Source organism: Drosophila willistoni (genome assembly GCF_018902025.1).
Source record: "Drosophila willistoni isolate 14030-0811.24 chromosome 2R unlocalized genomic scaffold, UCI_dwil_1.1 Seg167, whole genome shotgun sequence".
NCBI classification, from domain to species: Eukaryota; Metazoa; Arthropoda; class Insecta; order Diptera; family Drosophilidae; genus Drosophila; species Drosophila willistoni.
In genome coordinates, this window is record NW_025814050.1 from 23729471 (window position 1) to 23747761 (window position 18291).

The window sequence follows — 18291 nt, forward strand, 5'->3', positions numbered from 1 at the left end:
ATATTATCGTTGCGAAAACAAATTTAGGCAGGCGAAATATAAAAGGAGGCAAAATCGAGCTCACATAAATTGGTTCACTTGAAATCTTAAACATCTTAGTAATTTAAAAATTTGAAGAATTTATCTGTGGTGGTTTAAATGAATTATTATAAAAATCTATATATTTAAATTTTAGCTCACAATTATATTTATATATTAGTTATACTACCAAGTGCGATCAGTCCGAGATATGCTGCAAGTTGCACGTTGTATATACAATGCTACATGCAAAATTTCAACTGACGTTGATCCAGACCGACAGACGGACGGATGAACTCGTCTCTTAATGCTGATCAAGAATATACATACATACTTTATAAGGACGAAGATGCTTCCTTCTATACGTTGCACACTTCTGACCACTTTTTGCAAGGGTAAGGGTATACAAATTTCAAAATTCAAGAGAAAATAAAGTAAAGTGATTCTCATGCCAATTAAATATATTAGAAAAATGTTTGGCTTTAAAACAATTTTGTTCATTTGCAAAAAATAAAAATCTTGCTTGGTATTTTATGTGACTAATTCAAATCTCTTGCTTGGTTATGCCTGCTGCTTTCCACAGTCAAGCATATATATGTATATGTATTATGTGTGCATATATAGAATATACATATGTAATAGTAGACCCAACTCTCTGAGTTAATATGTGTACGTATATATATATATAGCCTTGGGCAAAGGGACAGCAGAAAAATTTTAGTCCAACAAATGTCATAAAACGGGCACTCACCTCGATAAACTTTATTGCGCTTGCCAGCGGCAACGATTTGTTGCTGCTGTTGTTGTTGCTGCTGTTGCTGTTGCTGTTGCTGCTGCTGCTGGTGGACTGCGTCCAGTTGCAGCAATAAACGAGGCTGCTGTGTTGCTGCTTGCCCAGCCTGGACCAGATTTCCATTAACATTTGTCACTGCTGAATGTGGCTGCTGCTGTGGCTGTTGTTGTTGCTGCTGCTGCTGCTGGTGGTGTTGATGCTGATGGTGAGAGTGATGATGATGGTGCGAAATGGCGCCAGTTGGATTGGTCACTGCTGGTGGTCCATGTGCTGGGCAAAAGCTACGAAACTCACCATTGATGTCTATGTAAATTGGCGCCTCTACAAGTGGCCAGGCGGCGCCAGTTGCAGCCGCTCCTGCTGTTGCAGAGGGAGTTGCTGCTGTGACAGTAGCACCAGCAGCAGAAGCAGCGGCAGCACCCGATAAGGTAATCAATTGCACTGGCAGCAATTGAGTTCCGTTTCCAGAACTTGAGGGTAAATGAATGTGCGGTACACCAGCATGTTGAGCACAATGTTGCTGATGTTGTTGTTGCTGCTGTTGCTGTTGCTTGGGGGACAACTGTTGCTGTTGTTGCTGCTGCTGTGTGGGTGTCGTTAAGGTGGCCATCTGTTGTTGATAATAAAATGTTGCCTGCTCATACGTAGCATAACTACTAAGAGCTGTTGCTCCTGTTGTCGGCTGCACCATTATGTTGTTGTTAGTGTTGTTATTGATGTTGGCATTGTTGTTACAAGTATTCTGGATTTTCGCTTTCAAGGCAGCTGGTTGAAATGGTGGTGCCAATGGGGTTAGATTTGATTTGAAAGCTTTGATTAAGGTGCTACTAGTATTTGATGTTGTTGCTGCTGCTGCAATGCCATTTAACGATGATGATGCTGCCTTTAACGATGATGCTGCCGCTGGTGGTTTTTGAGTTACTATCTGTACTTTACGTTCTGACTTTGGTCTTTGATCATGGCTACCACGTCCGCGATTATTGTTGTTATTATCCACTATATGAGGTGTTGCTGCTGCTGCTGTTACCAAACAAGTTGATGTTGTCACTGATTCAGGCGTTGCAGTTGGTACTGAATCTGTTGGTGTTTCTACACTTTCCAATGTTGCTACTGCCTGTTCATCTTTGACTGTAATAGTCACGACATTGTGACAGTTGTTGGCTGATGAACTTGCCTTATCAGGAGCCCCATCTTCCTCTTCGTCATCATCATTATCTTCATCACTTTCGATAACATGCTCGATAATACGCAAATTATCGTAGTCTATAATGCGAGCATAGCCCATTTCTAAAGCTAAGCCTGTAATTCTAGCCACATCATCATCTTCTTCATCGGCATCATCTTCTATCCGTCTTATATTCTCTTCTGACTTTTCAGGTTCTTCATTCTTTTCAATAATTTGTTCGTCTGCTTTTGATACTAACTCTTCTTGATTATTAACGTTATATATATTGTTTCGTATACCATTTGTTTCCACATTTTGCTCCAGGTTTTCGAAATTTATCTGCTTCTGTTCATGCTCTTCTTCTTCATTTTTATCATGCTCCTTATCCATTTCGTTATCTTCTTCCACAATTTGTTCTAGTTTTGATTTATGTGGAATATTCAATTCCAATTCTTCATCCTCATCATCGTCATCATCATCATCTTCGGTTTGAGTGCTGTTGTCGATAAATATTGCCGATGTTGTATTAAAATAATCGCAATCATCACACAACATGGGATTCAATTTGGATGTGGGACTGCCTACAGTTAAAGCAGCCATTTTTCTAATGACTTCTTCTTTAAGTTTGTTTCGCAAAAATTGTTCTAAGCTTGCCCAAGAATTGTATTGCGACTACGTTGCTGCCTTTTTATGGTATCCATTTTGCCAGAAAACTTTTGGGCAAAATTATCCTCATCAATAATCAATGAAGACCTTTCCATACACTTGTTTAATTTTTAGCTCCTGAAATGGAGAACGAAAATATAAAAAATTATTATTACCAAAAAGAGCTCTGCACTTTTTTATACTTTTTACACAAAAGTTTCAGTTTATTTTTGGTACACGAAAGTTTGGTCCTTGTCTTTAACTTTCTCTCGCTTCATATTTACTCAACAAATTTGTTTTGTTTATTGAAACTCATTAAATATTTATTTTAATTAAAAGCAAATCATAAATGCAAGTAGTAGATGCATATGTATGTGTCGACTTGTACTGTTTATTTTTGGGCAACAAAGTGGCAAAAAATCCAATTCGAAATTTTGTCAACAAACGGCAACAGGTAAGAAAGTAATTTGATTGAAATCTAAATCTAAGCTGGTATTATACGGCAAAGATTTCTCTTGTGGACTTGAATAATTTATCATGTGACAAAAATCAAAAATCAACAAAATGTCAAAAACAATTCAATTAATTAAATCAATTAGATGGATGAAATAGAATCTAATAAAATCTTGGATATCTAAGAACGAAAATATATGCTTTACTTGTAAAATTTACAAAAAACAAATAATAAGAACAAATAAGGTTAAATTATAACAGTATACTATATTTACATATGTACTAAGTGTCTAACAATAAGTAAAAGTTAATAATTGCTTTGGCAAAAGATGGGAAGGGAGAAGATATATTCAAGTCAAATGCATTTAAAATGTTTTATGTAAAAGCTTCGTTAGATAACCTCAAGGACTTTCAACATTTGCAGCATTTTTTCATTTATATTAATTTATATTCCTTGTGTTGGACTAATTAAATTTGTGGCTTTTCTTTTGCTTTTGAGACTTTTCATTTTACACCACAAGACTCTAGTAAGTATATAAAAAGGACCAGCCCAATCTTCCCCGTATGTACCCCAACATCACCCCAACTTCCACCAATTTCTTGATGCTGCCATGTCTTTTGATACGCAACTTAATTGCATTTTTCAAGTTTGCGGAGAGTTAAAAAAATAAAAATATGATTCGGACGTTGAAACATGATAAAGAAGAAAAAATGGCAAGCGCATTGCAACGCTTGGCAGCTTATTGATAATGCTTGTCGTCTTTTGTCTGCCACGCCCCCTACCGCACAAGTTGCTTTACTTACTATATTTCATTCTCCTTATCCGACCCCAGTAGACCAACTGACTTTCTTTTATGGCTCTGTTTATTAAATAATTTCTGCAATAATTTTCAGTTTAAATATTTTATGTTCTCTCTCTCTCTCTCTCTGCTATCTATCTCATTCTGTTCCACTCGTATTTAATTTTAAATGAATCACTTCAATTAGGGCGTGCAACAGGGGGCAGGGGAAATTGAATACTCGAATGTTTCTCCGTAATTATTGAAGTGTACAAATATTTGTTGTTGAATTAAAAAAAAAAACGAAAATTTACATTTTACTTTGCAACAGAATCGCCAACGGAAAATGGAAATGAAAATGGAAATGAGCAATGCAATTATGTTGTGGCCAAATTTTTTTGGGTAAATAGTTTACAAAATGCAAATTTTATGACCAACAATATTTTTAGATAATTTTGTTTGCTTTTCTTCTTTCTCTCTATGTTTTGTTTAATTTATTTATTTTTTGGTGGCAAAAGTTAAAAGACCAAAAATTTTGTCAGTTTTGCTAAATAATTAGTAGATAAATTATTTGGTTTATTTTAGCAGATAGTTTGGTTTAGATTTGGGTTTAATTTTTGGTTATACCAAATACCAGAATAAAGGGAAAATTACATAGCATACTTATATGGGCTGAACTGAATGTATGATAAATACTATTTAGTGATAATTCCAAAAAACTGAAAGTAATTTATACATTGGACTTTACACACAATTTTAATTTGATCTGATATTATAATATCATCATAGCCAAGTTATTAGTTAGTTTTATAATTTTCGATTAGTTATTTTATTAGTTATATAAATATGAAAATAATAATTTTTATTCGTAAAGTTTCCGTATACAAAATTTAATAGCTTAGACTAGGCACAAAACATGTGCCTATACATTTCTAGAGCACATCCCATGAAATGTATGTATTTATAATTTGATTGAGTGTATAATTATTCTCAATTGATAATTAATTTAGCAATCAATGTAAAATTAAGTATTCTATAACTGTTAAATTAAAGTGTAGAAAACAAATGTCAGAACTAGTGCACATTTGGCACTTGAATTTCACACACATATGGGTACATACAAGTAAGTAGGTAAATGCGGATTTTTATGCAAATATTCCACATACGCCGCATTGGCCACTTTTAAGGGCAAAGTGCATAAAATATTGAAAATGTTTAACCGAATTATAAATAATGAAAAAAAAAAAACAATCATAACAAAATCCCCACTCTAAAATACTCCGTCCCATCTAAACTTAATATTATGGAAAATTGTTCATGTTGGTACGTTCAATATACCCTTTTTGTGTGGCTACAGGATACAAAAAGTTCAGATTTTGCGTTTGCGTATTGTATTTTGTTGTTGTTATAGTCATTGCTGTTGTGTGGGTAAGTGTGTGTTTATGTGTGAGTGTTGAATTGCCATTTGATTTGCCATCTGCATTTGGCAGTTTCTGTTTGGTAGCGGATATATGTATAAGCCGATGCTAAAGGGGTATATTGATTTTGGGCAGATGTTTGTAAAGGCACCAGGAAGGTAGCCCTCAATGGGCCCTGTTCCAATTATATTTGTTTATTATATTTCAAATTGAATTGTAGACTGAATGAGTGTTACTTCGATGTATTTGAACTTCTGCGCCCCCAATTGCATTTAAATTTTGCTTGACCAAGATTTTTAAGTAATGATTCTAAAAATATAAAGGCACCTCGAATTTCCAATATATTTTCTATAGAGAATTTGTCATTCTAGGGGGAAAAATCAAGCTCCAATAACGAAATTTAAGAAGATTTAATCAAACAATATCTCTTGGAGTTCAAGTTGAGAATTAATTTTTGAAATGGGAATCAAAATTATTATTAATAAGTTATTTTTATTCTAAATTCAACCATGACAACAAGGGTAAAGTAAAGTCGTTCTACTCTAAAAAGCATTTTTTATTGAAATCGAATATAGATGTATGTATTTTATATAGACGTGAATTTTTTTAAAACAGATCACAAATTTATTAAAGACTTATCATTTTTATCAAATACAATTTTTATTTAAAGTCACCTCAAATGCGGTGATAATAGTGGAAGGAGATTTTTATTTTCATTTTATAAATTTAGTATCAATCAATAAATAAATTGAATAAAGTCACCAAATTGATCAAATTATCTCGAATTTAAATTATAAACACTTTCGTTAAATATTTTTTTAAGTATTTAAAAAAAAAATACAAGAGATGGATAAGCCTAATTTCCGTTAAGTTACTATTGGCTGACCCCGTACAAATGATTTACTAAAGCTATAAAAAAGAAGTAAAGTAAATAAATGTTAAGCCCAACCAAACTCAAAGCTAAAACCGTAAAATCTAAACATACCACAACTTTATAAACAATTTAACATTTATGAAAGAACATTTATTTTTTTTTTTTTTGTTAACTTCTTCAAGGTATTTCCACCACAAACTTCCTTGGCAAACTTTCACTCAACGGAAAGCAACCTCAGCTTGACTTTCACTCAATTACCTGACTCAACTCCTATTCTTTCTCTCTCTCTCTCTCTCTATCGCACATTCTCTCATATTATCTGTGATTTCTTCACTCTCATACTCTCTCTCTCTCTCTCTGCTTTCTCACGACGCAGAAGTTTTGTCGTTTTTCGTGCCATTTGGAGCGCAACAAGTTAAACTTCCAATTTGCTGACCAACAAGAAAATGGCAGGAAAATGAGGCCTAAGGGCTCAAAAGCAAACCAATTTACGACACTAATTTCTATTTTAATTTCCATCCTTCCTTTTTGATCTTACGGGCGTATGATTAATATTTGTATTAATTTGTTAAATTATTACGTATACGTATACATATACGAGACACAGACATAATAAATTTTGTTACGCCTACATAGCCAAACACACAAACATACACACACACACATGACGTTTGACAAATGACATGGCCAGGAACCGGAAAGGCTTTAAAGGAGAGCCCAAAGACTAAAGCATAGATAAAAAATGTTGACAAGCTGCTAACAAATGAAATGCAAACATGTTGCAGAACCAGGATAAAACGTATAAAAAAATGAAGAAAATTCTGCCTAAGCCTTACAACAACTGATAGCAAAGAAATAAGAAAAAAAGAAAAGAAAAGTAAAGGAAAACTTCAGGCAAATGAGGGAGCCGCTCTTAGCCTACATAGAATTCATGCACATACACACACACACACACACATACACAAACATTCACGTACATAGAACTCTTAAAGGAGCTTAAGGATTTAAGTTGGCAAGGTGGCAATGCTTTTGGTTAGTGGGGGGAACCGAGGGCAGTTGACGGAGGAGCTGGCCGACTTTGGGGACTGGTAGCTCCATTTTTTGGTGTGAGTAATTAAGACGCAAGTGCGTAAAAGTTACCCGCATGAAAATGACGCAAGTCTTGGAAAAGGCAGACAGATGGAGCAAAGAGAAGAGTCCAAGAGTGTAAGAGCCTCAAATGGCTTCAATTAATTGACTTAAATAAGAAAATACAACAACAACAGCAAATGAAATACAGTGAAACCTCGATATAACGAATCTGAGGGGGATCGCAAAATTATTCGTTATATCTATTGATTCGCTATAGGTACTGAAATGTAAAACCTTAGTCCTTTCAAGGGACTTAACAAAAAATTCGTTATATTGGGTTTTTCGTTATAACGAAGTTCGTTATATCGAGGTTTCACTGTAAATGTTTCAAGCAGGCAAATTCTGCTTTCCAGGCAAGTTCGTTTCGGTATGAGCCAAAAAAAAAATAAAAATCACATATTTCGTGTACAGCATACTTTTAGGCAGACCATTGATTTATATACCTTACAAAACGATCTACAAGATTATATTACAGTTGTTTAAGTGCAGCTACAATAATAGCAAAAAAAAATTAGTTGACTTCAATTGTAATTGTTTAGTCTTTGAACTGGTATTGCTTTCTTTCTTAAGACCCATCTTAATACATCAGATACATCTAAATGTAAGCTACACTGAGGCGATCAAGGCCTTTAAGAATAGTGACAAAACATTTTAACAAATCCAATGAACCAAACATCCTTGCCAAATAAAAATTATTATGCTCGAGAAGCAGATAATGTATAAAATAATGAAATTCGTTCCGGCTATCCAATTATACTGTCACATTTCTATGGGTTAGAAAACTGTTTGTCTAAGAAATACACACATATGTAAGCTTCAAATTAAATTTTAAATACTATTTAATTCAGAATGTCTCTGTCTGTATGTCTGTATGTAAATAAATAGAAATTTCCAACATGCTGTACTCTATTGGTTTCATCCATAAAATGTAATGTAATTTATAATTCACTTACAAAATGGGGAAAATGCAAATCAATTTGTGTAACATATGTGGGTCGTAAAACGCATCTCAAGTAGCCTGGAAAGAAGCCACACAGACAGAGTCACAGTCACGTGCATACAAATAACCACCAGAGCCCCTTCCGAAACACAAATAACCACACACATAACTAAATGCAGAGCAAAAACGAGTCAATTAAAATTGACAATTTATAGAAGAAGACAAGGTATAAGCGGTAGAATAATAAATTCTTTAGAGTCCCATTTCAAATTTCATTACAAGTTTTACTCGTATAAAACATAGAGCAACGAGGTGTGTTTTATAATATAATGATAGATCAGTTTTCAAATATCAGCGGCATTTAGGGCACTCGGGAACTCTACAAAACCCCTAAGACCAAAGCATTCAAAGCCATGTGAATTGAATGATTTAAAAGTTAGATTTTTTGTTAAATCATTTTAGAAAGTGAATTTTTCCCACCGATTACTCTCTATTAACATCAAAATACTTGTAAAGTTATTTCTGCATATTTAGATCACTTATGTAGAATTTAAAGAAGATAAACTGGTCACACCTCGAATATTACATACAACAGCGTTCAATCTATGTATGTATGTGCGTGTATGAAAGCAACAAACAACCATCATTTAGATGATTTAAGATATATGTATATGAGATATAATGAATGGAAAAAGGAATTTGGCAAGCAATTTGGGTGGGTGGACACAGTTCAGAGTTTATCGTATTGTGAAATGCAACACATATTTCATATAGACAAACCAAAATGACACCGATGCTGATACACACGCAGACACATATACATACATAGGCAAGATCATACATTTCATTCTTCTCATACACGTGTCCTGACCAGAGTCAAAGTCAACGTTAGCAGCAGCAAAAATTGTGCCATTGTGCATATAATTTGTCACTTGCATGGGTCTTATGTATAGACCACAGGACACAATACCGGACAACAGCGACGGTGAGAGGACAAGAACATGGCAGGTCCTTTTCGGAAACCATAGCAAGTATAACTGTCAGAATGCTGAAGCTGTCGTTTATCACACAAACACACACACACACACACTCAAAGAGAGACAGCAAGACACAGGCATCTGACATACCTTTGGCCACACACTCCTGACTCTGCATATATGTCAAATGTTGCAGATATGAAAGGAAAATATCTGCATATTGGTGAAAAGTGTAGAGAACACTTTCACTAACCATTAATTGAGCATATTTCCTGCAATACCAGAATCAATTCATATGAAGAATAACAGATATTCATATATTTATATGCAAAGTCCGAAAAATTAAATGCCCGATAGATGAAACGGAAAAAAAAATACACAAAAATTTGACTGACAGAAAGAGCATATGAGATTCGATGCAACTATCCATAAAAGGTACTGGATCTTATCATCAAATTAAAAAAGTTAACACCGACCACTGGTTGAAAATATTTGTCAGTCATTATCAGCCATTATTTCTCTATATACATTCTATTGCGAATGACTTGTAAATTACGTTTGCTTCTATCCACGCTTTAAATTCTCAAATAGTCATTCCTTTTGGTACACACACACATACACAACGAGATAGACACAGACAGTAAGCAACTACACAACGTTTTATCACCTCACATAAATAATATGCGAGAAGCGTGTTAGGTTACCTTTTAGCTTCTGGTATTTGCGCACACACACACACACAGAACTTACATATGTGCAGAAACACACACACATACAAGATAACCTACTATATTCTAAAACCATTTGGTTTTTCTCTATTCTACCTTTCATTTTCTCTGTCACACACCGTTTGGCCATCTCCTGTGTCAGGTTTTTGTTTTGTTCTTCTTATTTCGCTTTCGTTCTTCTTTTTTGTTCCTTCCAACACTGACAAGTGTTAAAATAACATTTACACTGCATTTTCAAGTGGCATATGTAGAATTCTTTCTATTTTCGAGAGAATTTCATCCACTTATGTATGTATGTAAGTATGTATGTAAGTATCGGTTGTACATATGTAAATATGAAGAATGTAATGTTTGAACAAACTTTGAAACAAGTCCCCACCGCTTCTATGCATTATTATTTTCCATTTGGTTTCAGATTTTTAGCTTACTCTATTTTTAGCTGTCTATCTAAAACGGAAATCAAACAGAATTTAACCTACCCACACACACGCACACAACAAACATCCTGTTTGGACCTAACGCAAAAAATAACAAAGTATGTAGCATACTTTAATGCGCTGCCCACGCACAATTTTTGCATATTTTGTCACATTTTTCTTTCTGCATCCGCCAATGGTAAAAGTCGAGCTATTAAGAAGTACCAACTGGGCATATTCGTAAGTGAGAATATTTTGTCAAATCGGTAATGGGAATTAAGAGAGAACTTAAAAGAAATCCATTAAAAAAACAAGAAAATTTATAAGATTAGGCAAATATAAAATTTTAAATTGGTCTTTGAATTTGTATTAACATATCTACAATAAATGATCGTATATAGAACAAAATACAATCTATTTTACAAGCAAAATATTTGTCATATAGTTGAAAAAATAAATCTTTGCCAACTTTACTCTTTAAGATATCCAGCAGGCAACCCAATCGTTTACAGATTAATAAGGATATAACTAACTTCGTTTCGTTGGTTTGCTGTTTTCAGATTTTTTTTTTATTCCGGTTTTGACACAGCCTTTTTGCCTTCTAACTTGTTTCCCAACATCCGCTTTTCCTTTGGCTGTTGTTGCTTGCCATTTGCCATTTTTTCTCATCTTTTATTTTTTATGCCATGTTAGAATGGCGTGTCACGTGAACGCTTCAATGGCTGCCATATGGCAGACTCTGTCTGACACTTTTTGATTAAATTACCGTTTGCTGTCACAGTGAGAGAGAGAGCAAAGAAGGCAGAAAGAATTTTGCTGTGCTCTTACTCCAGAAGTCTGTCAACGTTTTCGTTATTTTTTTCGATTTTTTGCTCTGCTTGTTCCTTTACTTAAAAAAATTAATATTATATTATTGGTAACAGCGGAAAAACGATCTTTTGTCACACACACACACACACACACACACACACGTAGTATCACCAGTCATGGTAATGACATCTTGACTTGTCAGTCGACTTGACAGCTGTTTAAGCTTTAATTGCCACTATAAAAATGATTGATGCCACTCGTTTTCGTCTTTTGTACGGGCTCCAAAAAAAAACAAACCAAAGTTTTCTCAGTCGGTTTAATTAAACCTTCCATATGCCATATGTTTCTGTTACTATTTTTAGATACTTTGACTAACTGTTCAAACACACAAGCACATGCACACACACTTACACACGTACACCCACAACAACTCTGCTGATTAGCGTCAGCAAAGAGACACAACAAGCAGAGAGGCGGGATAACTGCCATCTGAAGCTGAAATTTCTATACCCTGTGGTTCAATTATTATTTGTTGAAGCCGTTGACTTTGTGAAATCAAGAACAGAGGTAAGAAAATAAAGTTCCAGGTTTGGTATCGGCTAATCAATTAGTTGCAGTTGCGGTTTCGTCTTCATGCCTTGATTGTTAATTAACACACTCAACTTGGTTGCTGTCACAAACACCTTTTTAAACTACTTACTTTTAGCTTCTATTCCGATGTTAGGTGTCCTTAGTGAATATACCCGCTTTATCAGAGTGGCGCCTGATGTAAATAACAGGCAATATTTCACTGACACACATCGAACTGGAACGTGGCAAAATTGTTGTTATTTTATTGATAGATATCAGCTCACTGTCCCACATATAATCATCGTCAAAATCAACATTGAAGAGCGATAAACAAAAGATTGACGTAGCTCGACAAAAGAGATGAAAGGGAAAACGAAACGTCAAAAAAAACATAGTAGTGGACAATTTTTTGTTGCCAATTATCTAAGAATAACAATTGGAACCCAGCAAAGTTAAATCCCATGAAAAAATACCCGCTTGATTTTGAAGGATATTTGCCTGAATTCTCTGCCATTAAAGCTGTGAACAACTGATAGAACATTCGAAAAACTTTCAGACCAAAGCCAAAGCTAATTCAATAAGTTTAAACGTCCAACCAAATTTTTTTATTAAATTAGAATTACGCTCTACTTAATTGGCCTGAAGCAAAGCACAACATTGTTTATAATTTTATTCTTTTATGAAATATTATATACTATACAGTTTAATCGAAAAAAGTTTCCTTAAATTTAGCGTCGAAAAAAGGAAATTAACAAACTTTTAATTTTTCATGTTTAAGTCACACTGGAATCAAGAATGTTTAGGTAATGGGCTCGTCACTTGGTGATAAAGGAATTATAACAGAAACTCCAACATCGAATATTTTACACACTTCTCTGTCACATCTTCGATGTTTTCAATTGAAAAAATCGTAGAAGGCCCTCACATTTACACAATATTTCTTGTTTGACACACACACATTATTCTAGAAGCAAACGTTCAACAATAATACATTAGTTTCCCAACTTGAATTCATACTAGAATTTTGATATAATCTCCAATTTATTAACCAAAACCTTTCAGAATGCCCAATTTCAACGGAGCAATCATAATGCATACATTGCAGTCACTGAAGTCACCGGCGACCCTGCGCGAGATTGTTATGACCATAGCCAAACATACGGAGCTATCAACGGAAGATCTTAAAAAACCAGTGAAACAAACTCTGGAGATGGGTGAACTCGCCGGATTTCTACAGAAATTAAATGGTAATTATCGAAAATTACTAAAACTCTTCGAAATCGACTTACTACCTACTTTATTTAGGTCGTTACTTTTTAGCGCCCATGACCTTTTCTAGCCTGATGTCGGACATTAAGAATTTGGATTATGATAATATTGAAATCCCATCAATTGTCGAAAAGAGAATGATGGCTAAAAAGCAAGGTTACGGCACACAATCGACGACAACATTGATGCCACAGGTTGTACGCACTGGGCCAAAGCGTTTGCAATCAACCAGCAACATTAACGCAATCAAACGACAAATTTAATCCAACATTGCTTAGATTAAAAGTGTTTAAAATGATTGGCGTATAGTTATCAAAAATTTTCTGTTTTGTTCACTTGCAAATCCGTGTACCTCTACTGCTCGGCATCTAAAAATAACTAAAAATCAAAGGAGCTCCACCTAAAATGTGTTTGTATAAGATTTTAGCACAAAAAAGTAGTCACAAAGGCATTTCTTTTATTTGGTATTCAGATCGAACTGGATACATGTTCATCATCATCAAGCGGTCTCTTTGATCCTTTAACGGGTGATAAAAACAACGGATCTACCACTCTATTATCCTTCGTCACTAAAAACAGTTCAAACAGTACCCCATTCCATTTCCACGTGTCTGTATAATTTACTCAAAATTAACTTTGTTGTTGTTTCTTTCTCATACTTCTGGTACTTCCTTGAAGGGACTGTGCCATCTTCGAATGCTGAATGCTGTCGCTGAACACTTTGAGAAATGACCACTCATTTGTGCAAGTTGACAAATGTCTCAATTAGCGGGGGCAAACTCATGGCAATGGGACCAGACGACAAGAAACCGCCTTTCGACAAAGCGTCGCGTCGCATCCCATCGCGTCTCATTTTTCCGTTGCTTCCTTTTCAATTTGAAAACCAAATGAAGCGTCGCCTTCTACGCCAAGTACCAATTTGCAGTGCGCATTGACCATACGGTTGGGCCCAAAAACCATCCCACCCACCGACAGAACTTCCCGCCCCACGTAAAAAGCCATCATCGCCCACATCAAGGAACATTTGCCCCATCCCCGATTCTCCCATCCTCCCATCCTCCCATCTCGTTCTGTTGTATGCCTTTTGTACCGTTTGGTTATGACCTTTGCTATGACGTCGGTAATGCCGGCAGTGAGTGAGAGAAACACAGGCAGAGAAGTAGAGAAAAAGAGACAGCGAGAGATAGAGAGAGGATAGCAATGGCACAATAAAATGCAATGTAAACAGAGAGAGAGCAAAGCCGAGAGAAGTCAAATTGAGAGAACGAGCAAACGCGAAGGCTTTGGTGTGGTGAGTAACGAGTGAGCTTAAATACGAGAAGGAGAGTGCAACAAATGTTTGAAGTCGACGTTGGGGCAAGGTGTGAACGATAAGGTCGTTTTGTTGGTGGCAGGGGTGGTTGGGTAAGGGAGGGTGTGGGTGTGGGGTTCGGGGTCGGGGTTGGGGTGTGCTGATGTGACTTGATGCTCGCGTGGGCGAGCGAAACAGAACGAAACAGAGTAAAGTTATTTTCTTGCCTTTTTTCGGCATACTGGCATACATAGAAAGCTGCTGGCAGCCGGCAGAAAGATTTCTTTTTCGTTCCTGTATATATACATACATATATTCTATTGTGTGTGTGTGTGTGTCTATGTAGGATTACCTTTTTTGAAAAGGACCTTGCGCTTGTATTTTGTTCATGATGCGCGCGTGGCCAGACAATGAAATGTCAAAGCAACTTACTGAGAGACTTCAGTTTCCACCATCCCACCTCCACCTCCCACCCCTTTTGTCGTCCGCAAGCTCCCACGCGCTCTCCTCTCTCCCCTTCCCCTTTTTCAATGCTTTTTGGCATATGGCTGGTAAGTTGCTTGGTTGGGACTTCGTCCTAAGAGCTGTTTTGACGTTTTTCTTTCATTTTGTTTTTTTTTTCAAGTTATTGTGCCCCACCGCATCACATTTCCATGATTAGCAGATAAACATATTGTTGCCTTGTTTTGTATACATACACACATACAAGTTGATTTCACTTTCGAGTGTGTTCGTCTGTGGTGAGGTAGGTTATCAAAAAGGATTTTCGGGGGATGATTGGGCTAACAGCTGTTGACACAACTTTTTTCGTTTATGTTGTAATGGAAAAAAGTATTTTCAAAATCTGTTAGACACACACTTAATCTCATTTCAACGTGATGGCTCCACTTAGACTGCAAATTTAAATACAAATTTTAGCATTTTAATAATGTTTTTTGACTGCCTAGCTTATATAACATCCTTATTACTGCAGATAAAAAATAAAAATAAAAATTCTATAAAAAAATTAATTTTCTATAAAAAAAAATTATCAATTAAATTGCATTAATTAAGTCAGTACATTTTCATTCAGTGTCTAGTTTCACCTATTAGTAGAGTTTTTTAATAAATGAGGTTGCAGAGTTCAGTCTATCTAAGCCTAATTTAACTAATAAATCATTATAATTCTAAACTAGTTTTAGTTTAAAATATATTCTCATAGACAATACTCTGTATTGTCTTATTTATTTTAAGAAACACTGACCTAAAGAATTCTTGAAGTAAATGAGCCAGGATTAAGGTTATTTATTTACATATAAAAAAAATTTATTAAATCTTCCAGTTTTTGCAACTTTATTGACATTGAATTTCTTTGCCATATTGACCAAAACTTCAGACTTTCTATGTCCTTTGCAGGGCACATTTACCCATTGACAAGCTTAATTAAGGCTAATTGAGCAAATTATAATTGCAAACAAATGAAACGAAATTGTTCCCCGTGCTCTTTACATCATAAGTATTAATCTCTATTACAACGCCTGTTACTGTGTGTGTGTGTGTGTGTGTGGGTGTGGGTGTCTGCTAGTGGGAGTGGGCGTGGATATATGTATGTACGTGTGTGTGACGTCAAGGTCAATTACAAAACTTTGACTAAGCATTCAGTTAAGACCTGCCAATGTGAAAACAACCATCAACAAAAATTGAATGAAGTAAAGCTTCAAACCAAGTCAAACTCGATTAAAAGTGCACAAAATGCAATTATATAGAAAAGAAGAAGCAGCAAAAAAACAAATAGATAATAAAGACGAAGAAGACGAAAAAACGCAAATAAAATGGAAATCGAACAAAAAGCTTTGAGCCATCCAAAGCAACGGCAACACGATGTAAATATAAATGCTTGTTGAAGCTACGAGAAGCAGCGGGTTGGGGGGCAAATAGGAGGGAAGTGTGTATGTGTGTGAAATGCCAAAAGACGCAAACGTGCAACAGCCAAAAGCAAAATCAAAAGCAAAGGCAAAAAGCAAAAGCAGACCTTACCCAAAAGGCGCGACAAGTGTCGGGACTAAGCTTTACTTTTCGCGTGGTGAAATAAAATAAAAAACAAATACCAAAAAAAAAAAAAAACAACAAACCCGAAGAGAAGCAGAGGAAGCCCCGACCATGCAGATGAAGTGAAGGAGCTGAACGGGTTGAGGACAGGGAAAACCAACATAGGCGCAACGAAAAGGTGGTAAGGAAATTTTAACCCGTTTCCCGAGAAGTATTATAAAGTATAACCCGGCGATTTAGTGACTTAGGTTAGGCCTTTTCAAACTCAAATAGAACAGCAAATCAATTCAAATCAAATTTATCTTGTTTTACTTTTTGAAAATCGTATGAAAAGTGAACCATACATATACATATGCATATGTATGTATGTATATACATATACATATATTTATTGCAAAACGGTTAAGTATGACCCGGTTTGAAAACTTTTGCAAAATCTTTTACCTTCTAAACAGTCTTGGACGTCTTTCAACTTTGTGTTCAAAAATCTTTCTTTTGCCAAAGAAAGAATTTAGGTTTTATATTTGAGACTTTTTTTTCACTTTCAAATATTTTATGATTTTAAACTCATAAGAATGATTTAGACACAATAAAGTTTCCTTAAGATATTTTCAAAAATCTCTTTTCAAAAAACACTCGCTATAGATAATCATTTGTTATCCCGACTACGCCCATGACAGAAAGAGGTGGTGATGGTGTAAGTGGGGGCAACGCAAGGTGGTTGTAGGCAACGCTATAGTTGCGTCAAGAGACGGCTGCGACGGCCACAACTGGTTGAGTTGCTTTTGCTGAATGCATTGTGCACTTGTTTTTTTTTTTGTGTTTTTCTTTCATTTTTTCTTCTGTTTTGTATTAATATTGTTGTTGTTATTTGCTGCTTGTGCCACAAAAACTATTGCCAATTCGCTAAAACCAACACACTCACACACGTCAGAGAGATAGCGGTAAGTTTGCCTATACATATGTAAGTCTCTGTGTGTGTGTGTGAGAGTGATGTTATGTGTGCGTGTGAATTGCTAACATATTGTATGAATTTTTGATCGAATCCTTTATTTAAATCACTTTCAAAATCATAAAAAAGTTAGTGAGACAGCTTAAATAAAGAAAAATTGGCTTTATTTGCAATGGTTTGGGTCAACATATGTTACTTACTTTTGGTTAATGGCTTTTTGTTGGAATTCCTTTACACTTGCACTTAACTAAATACACACACACAGGAACACAAGACGCACGGAGAGCCAAACAACAATTTCGATTTTTTTAATTTTGAATTTTTCCCCTTTTTTAATTTAATTTACTTTCCTTTATTTTTGTTTAATTTTTCACATGTAATTTAGTGTTGGCAATTGCGCGGTAACATATCAAATAGCGACACACGACACAACCGATTTATAACGGTAACGCGACGACGACTACGACGCACATGGAGAGACGTACTGTTAAAAAGTAACAACAAAAACTTAACCGCCCACAAAAATTCACAGAAGACACACACATGCACACAGAGAACCGTTTGCAAACGCGGCAAACATTTGATTGACGCCCGCCGCTATGGAAAAACTGTAAATGAGCCGCCACACGATTTCAGAGTAAAAACGAAGACGAAGAAAACGACGTGAAACGAACGGTCTATCGCGCGTGGGAGAGAGGAAGAGAAAAAGAGACTGGCTGAGAAAACGAGAGAGAGAGAGAGCGCCAAACCGCAGCAGTCTGAGCGACGCCGACAAGTTGCATGCAAAAAAAAATACGAACAGGAAAAACAGGAGGTGGGTAAATCATTTGGCTGGACATTTGGAATCAAACAAACTGCGATTTAGGATCTCCTTAAGAAGACCCTAGACAATTGAACAAAAAACAGGATATATGTATTTTCGGACTTCGCATACGGATCTTCCAAAATTAAAAAGGTTATATACAAATGATACAAAAAATATAAAATATAATATAATATACTGACTCCATTTACGATTTTTTTTATGTACATCA

The 18291-nt window shown here is 35.4% G+C and overlaps 2 protein-coding genes across 2 annotated transcripts; one reads left to right on the forward strand and one right to left on the reverse strand.

Moving 5' to 3' along the window:
* Positions 1-260: 260 nt before the first annotated feature.
* Positions 261-17848, reverse strand: LOC26529319 (transcriptional regulator ovo). The gene is made up of 3 exons (XM_047010652.1): positions 17458-17848; positions 746-2759; positions 261-328 (listed from the first exon to the last, which is right to left on the reverse strand). Exons 2-3 carry the CDS (start codon positions 2574-2576, stop codon positions 261-263), a joined length of 1899 nt encoding a protein of 632 aa, XP_046866608.1. The 5' UTR covers positions 2577-2759; positions 17458-17848.
* Positions 12417-13392, forward strand: LOC6646598. The gene is made up of 3 exons (XM_002069253.4): positions 12417-12520; positions 12780-12964; positions 13023-13392. Exons 1-3 carry the CDS (start codon positions 12513-12515, stop codon positions 13247-13249), a joined length of 420 nt encoding a protein of 139 aa, XP_002069289.2. The 5' UTR covers positions 12417-12512; the 3' UTR covers positions 13250-13392.
* Positions 17849-18291: the final 443 nt, after the last annotated feature.